This window comes from Coffea arabica, chromosome 1e (assembly GCF_036785885.1).
Source record: "Coffea arabica cultivar ET-39 chromosome 1e, Coffea Arabica ET-39 HiFi, whole genome shotgun sequence".
Classification (NCBI taxonomy): domain Eukaryota; kingdom Viridiplantae; phylum Streptophyta; class Magnoliopsida; order Gentianales; family Rubiaceae; genus Coffea; species Coffea arabica.
This window is the reverse complement of record NC_092311.1, coordinates 41,551,265-41,555,692: the sequence shown is the minus strand read 5'-3', so window position 1 is coordinate 41,555,692 and position 4,428 is coordinate 41,551,265. Positions and strand designations below refer to the sequence as shown.

The 4,428-nt window shown below is 38.1% G+C and overlaps 1 protein-coding gene across 1 annotated transcript; it reads left to right on the top strand.

Annotated features, from left to right (window-relative positions):
• The first annotated feature begins 837 nt into the window (after window positions 1-837).
• Window positions 838-3,968, top strand: LOC140003970 (alcohol dehydrogenase-like 7). Its single transcript, XM_027225389.2, has 10 exons — window positions 838-1,027; window positions 1,206-1,342; window positions 1,437-1,483; window positions 1,570-1,892; window positions 2,061-2,143; window positions 2,249-2,324; window positions 2,797-2,861; window positions 3,031-3,129; window positions 3,259-3,423; window positions 3,565-3,968. Exons 1-10 carry the CDS (start codon window positions 973-975, stop codon window positions 3,718-3,720), a joined length of 1,206 nt encoding a protein of 401 aa, XP_027081190.1. The 5' UTR covers window positions 838-972; the 3' UTR covers window positions 3,721-3,968.
• The last annotated feature ends 460 nt before the right edge of the window (window positions 3,969-4,428 follow it).

Sequence of the window (4,428 nt, the reverse complement as noted above, 5' to 3'; positions counted from 1 at the left end):
AACCTTAACAAAAATCTGGACTCGAGCTTCAAGGTTCAAAACTAGTTCGACTACTCAAACTCAATAAGGTTTGATCTCGAGTTGAATTCGAGATTTTTCAAGCTTTCTGCAGGTTGAATTCGAGTCCCTATACACTTGCTTGATCAAGCTCAAGTATAATAGCAAAACATGCGAGTCGTATTCGAGTACAACACAACTTGAGTTTGACTCGATTTGACTCGACTCAACTCATATATATTACTAATATTAACAATTATTTTAATTTTCAATTAATCTTATTTTTTCAAAAATCTAATGCCTAAACTACAACTTAACGAGTGCTCCCGTTAGACAGAAGATATCTATGTCCAAACAAAAGTTTTTTGAACAAAGGGGACACCCATTAACATTGCTACATTTTTTACAAAAATTTACGCGACAATTTTGCCTGATTAGTTTATATCCAATTGGCTAATGTATAGATTCTACCCCATTTAGTTTCTGTCGGTCCGACACTATCTATTAGGTGCTGACTCGTATGTTTTGTCACTATCTATTAGATTGTTCTGGTTCAAACTATGTCCACATTGACGACAACTATGGTGGGAAGGGTCAACAATTTTGCCTGGTTTATGTCGGATTAGTTTTCCAATTAGAATTCCTATATATCCTATTATTTCGCTGACTCGTAGTTAATATAGTGACACCTTGTATGGACCAAATAAGATTGTAAGACTATTATTTGTTTTGATAAGTTATCTATATTATTAAGATTGTAAGACTATTATTTGTTTTCATTTATCGTTTCGGAAAAAAAAAATCTATATTAAGATAGAGTATGCGTCCTTCACTCTATAAATAACCTACCTTAATTCTGTTGCTGTTGCATCTTACATTACATCGGATAGTTCTATTACTTTTCTAATACGTCCGTTTGTCTTCATTGAGACTCAGTATTCGCTTCATTGAGAGACTTAGGATTCGTTCGTTGCAATGGCGCAGACACAAGAAGCAAGCAAAACTGCTGGGAAGCCCATCCGTTGCAGAGGTAAATCTGCAACTTCATAAAAAAATTGATACCATAGACAAAAATATTCGTAGCGAGCAATATAACACAGGATTCCCTTGTGCTGATTGCACATATTTGCTTGATTGTTGAAGATGTCAATTTACTTGTTTTGTGAAATCTGCTAAAAGATGTGTACTTGCTTGTTTGCCGGATGCAGCTGCGGTTGCTAGGAAAGCAGGGGAACCATTAGTGATAGAGGAAATTACAGTTGCCCCTCCAAAAGCCCGGGAACTTCGCGTTCGAGTCTTATGTTCCGCCCTCTGTTTCAGTGACATCCATTTCTGGAGGCTCAATGTATGAATCTCATGTCCGCTAATACATGCACATCAGCATCACTTTGCACTTGAATCTTATATTATTCTGACAAACTCTTTTGTTTTGTTTGAAGGAACCTCATGGGTATTATCCAAGGATTTTTGGTCATGAAACTGTTGGGTAAGTTCTTCCATCCATGTTTGGTCATGACTTTGCTCAAAGCACTTGATCGATTTCTGATCATGTTTGATTTGTTTTTAACGTAGGGTTGTGGAGAGCGTTGGAGAGGGAGTCCAGGATGTAAAGGTGGGAGATACTGTCATTCCATCATTCTTGGCTTACTGTGGAGAATGTCCTGATTGCATATCAATCAAAAGTAACCAATGCTCCAAATTGAGATTCGAACTATCTCCTTATATTAGAGATGGGACTAGCCGGTTTTTTGATGCAAAAGGAGAGACGATTTACCACTTTGGCTACACATCAGGTTTCAGTGAGTACACTGTGGTGGACATCACTCACGTTACAAAAGTAGATCCTGCACTTCCAGCCAGTAGAGCATGCCTGCTTGGCTGTGGAGTATCAACTGGTAATGCCATTCGCTTCGATTCTTGCTGGCACAATTTGATTCATTTTGAACTTGTTCGTAGGATCTACTTCACAATTTCCGTTGTAGATGAGCACGATATAGCTCACTGGCACATTCTTTTTGTAGCGCCGTGACTTACTGTCTTGAATATCTGAACTCTTCTTTCAGGTGTAGGTGCGGCATGGAAAACAGCCGATGTTGAAGAAGGTTCAACTGTAGCTATTTTTGGATTGGGAGTAATTGGATTATCGGTAAAATCTTGCCGCATTCCTATTAGTATCAAAGTTTCTTGATTCATACTGCATTAGATTTGTTATAGACCATCAGAGTATTAATTCAGAAGTGGAAAATATTAGGTTGCTGAAGGAGCAAGGCTTCGTGGAGCTAAGACAATTATCGGTGTGGATATGAACCCGGACAAAGTTGAAATAGGTAAACAATGCATATTTGAGAAGTTTTTAAAGTTCCATAAAAGCATAGCCTCAAGTTGTGGCTACAATCCCCCATCTGATCTCTTTCTCAACCATGGTTCAAAGACTTGGCTGAGCTTTCATCAGAACGGGGCTGTCTATTCTAATACCGGAACTAGATGAATCCGAGATAATGAATCGTAAAAAACACGGCCGAAACGTCTCCGAAACGGATTGAAACAGCTTAGTCGCCCTGAGTCATTTCGAGTCAAATCAAATTTTTATTATTTTTGCTAATTTTTTATGATTTTTATTTATCATATTTTTTTTACAATTTTTAGAATTAATTTTTAGAATATTAATTGTTTTAAAATTTTGAGTCTCATCGAAATCGCGACCAATATGCCGAGACTGATGTAGAACGGTCCGGGCCATGACCGTGACTGCGGCTTTGAACCATGTTTTCAACTAATCGGATTTTTGTGTTTCTACAGGTAAAAAGTTTGGCGTCACCCATTTTATCAACCCCAGCGAACTTGGCGGCAAACTTGCGAGAGAGGTAAACACCTGATATTTCATACTGCAATGCATTTTTACTTGTGGTATCAGCAACAACAGAGCCACTACTTTGGAAAACACAGTGTTCTGTATTGTAGTTAAGCTTTTAATCGTTGGTATGTTGATAGCCATAATTTTCAACTCCTGCTCTTTTTTTCTGTACAAATTAGGTGATTCTTGAGATGACCGATGGACTTGGTGCTGATTACTGCTTTGAATGTGTCGGCTTGCCATCCCTATCACAAGAAGCATTTACTTGCTGCAGAAAGGTTCGTCTCTGAAATGGCACATTTTGATCTGTCCTAGAGCATTTGTTTAAAAGTAATAAAAACATAGGAAAAGAGACCATGCTGTTTGCAGCTACAAAATGAGATTTTATGTGCAATCTCTAACTTCAGGGATGGGGCAAGACCATCATATTAGGAGTGGACAAGCCAGACTCGCAGTTTATCCTCAATTCCCTAGTGAATAATCATAGTGGCAAGACCATCACAGGAGTCCAATATGGTGGTCTCAAGCCTAATCTTGATATTGCCATTCTTGCAAAACGTTACTTGGATAAGGTAACTGTATCTTCACTAGGCTTTCAATGGCAATTTTACCACATAATTGTTCTTCACCCGTTGCAAAATTACAAGCATTGAAGAGATGAATCAAATACTACATCTCTTTCTGATCGCTTAAACCTTTGAACACAAATGCAGGAGCTTCAGTTGGACTTGTTTGTCACGCATGAGATCAAACTCGAAGAAATCAACAAGGCTTTCAAGTTGCTCATTGAGGGCAAGTGCCTCCGGACTGTCATTTGGTTCGATCAGGAGAGGGCAAGAGCCGATGGTGTGACCTTTAATGAAATATAAAGGAGAGTAGACTCCCAAATACTAGACAAGTTCTGTTGTATTTTCGCGTTGAAGTGTGTTAAATGGTCTCATTCAATTGAGAACCATCTCTCTAAGTTTGCTCAAGATTTGTATTTTCACAAGTAAATAGTGTTAAAGGTACAGAGTACCACGCATGTAATTATGTTTCCTTTGATGTGCCAAAGTGCCTTGAAATTGAAGAATCCTCCCTTCAATGTGCTGCGAAGCCATATGAGCTTACTCTTCAATTTGCTCTCACAGTGGATATTGCTTCTTGAATTCTTGGATATAAGCTGACGATAAGAAAACTCTCATTCAACTATGTGTATCATTTTGGTACACTGACAATATCCATGGGCTACTCTTGGCCTAAATAGAGGAGAAGAATGTGGATTGGAAGAACACTGTCAAGTAAAACCCTCATTCAACTTGGCCTAAATAGGCTTCACATAATGAAAACTCTCATTCAACTTGGCCTAAATAGGCAGACAATATGAAAATTCTAATGCAACTCGAAGATTTATGTTTCAACACCAATGGACCATATAGATATATGACCATAACTCGACCAATAACTATAATGACCAATTCACATTTAAGTAGGCTCAAGGACTTGAGTTACCCAACTTGCCTACACATATATGACCCTAACTTGATTAATAACTATACTGACCCAAAGATGATGATGATGATGATCCTAAAATGAAA

Excerpts from the sequence above, each read along its gene's own strand:
- LOC140003970 (XM_027225389.2), top strand. The coding sequence starts at position 973 with ATGGCGCAGACACAAGAAGCAAGCAAAACTGCTGGGAAGCCCATCCGT. Across the intron at positions 1,484-1,569 it reads TTTGGTCATGAAACTGTTGG|GGTTGTGGAGAGCGTTGGAG; the intron begins GTAAGTTCTTCC and ends TTTTTAACGTAG. Across the intron at positions 3,130-3,258 it reads CATTTACTTGCTGCAGAAAG|GGATGGGGCAAGACCATCAT; the intron begins GTTCGTCTCTGA and ends CTCTAACTTCAG.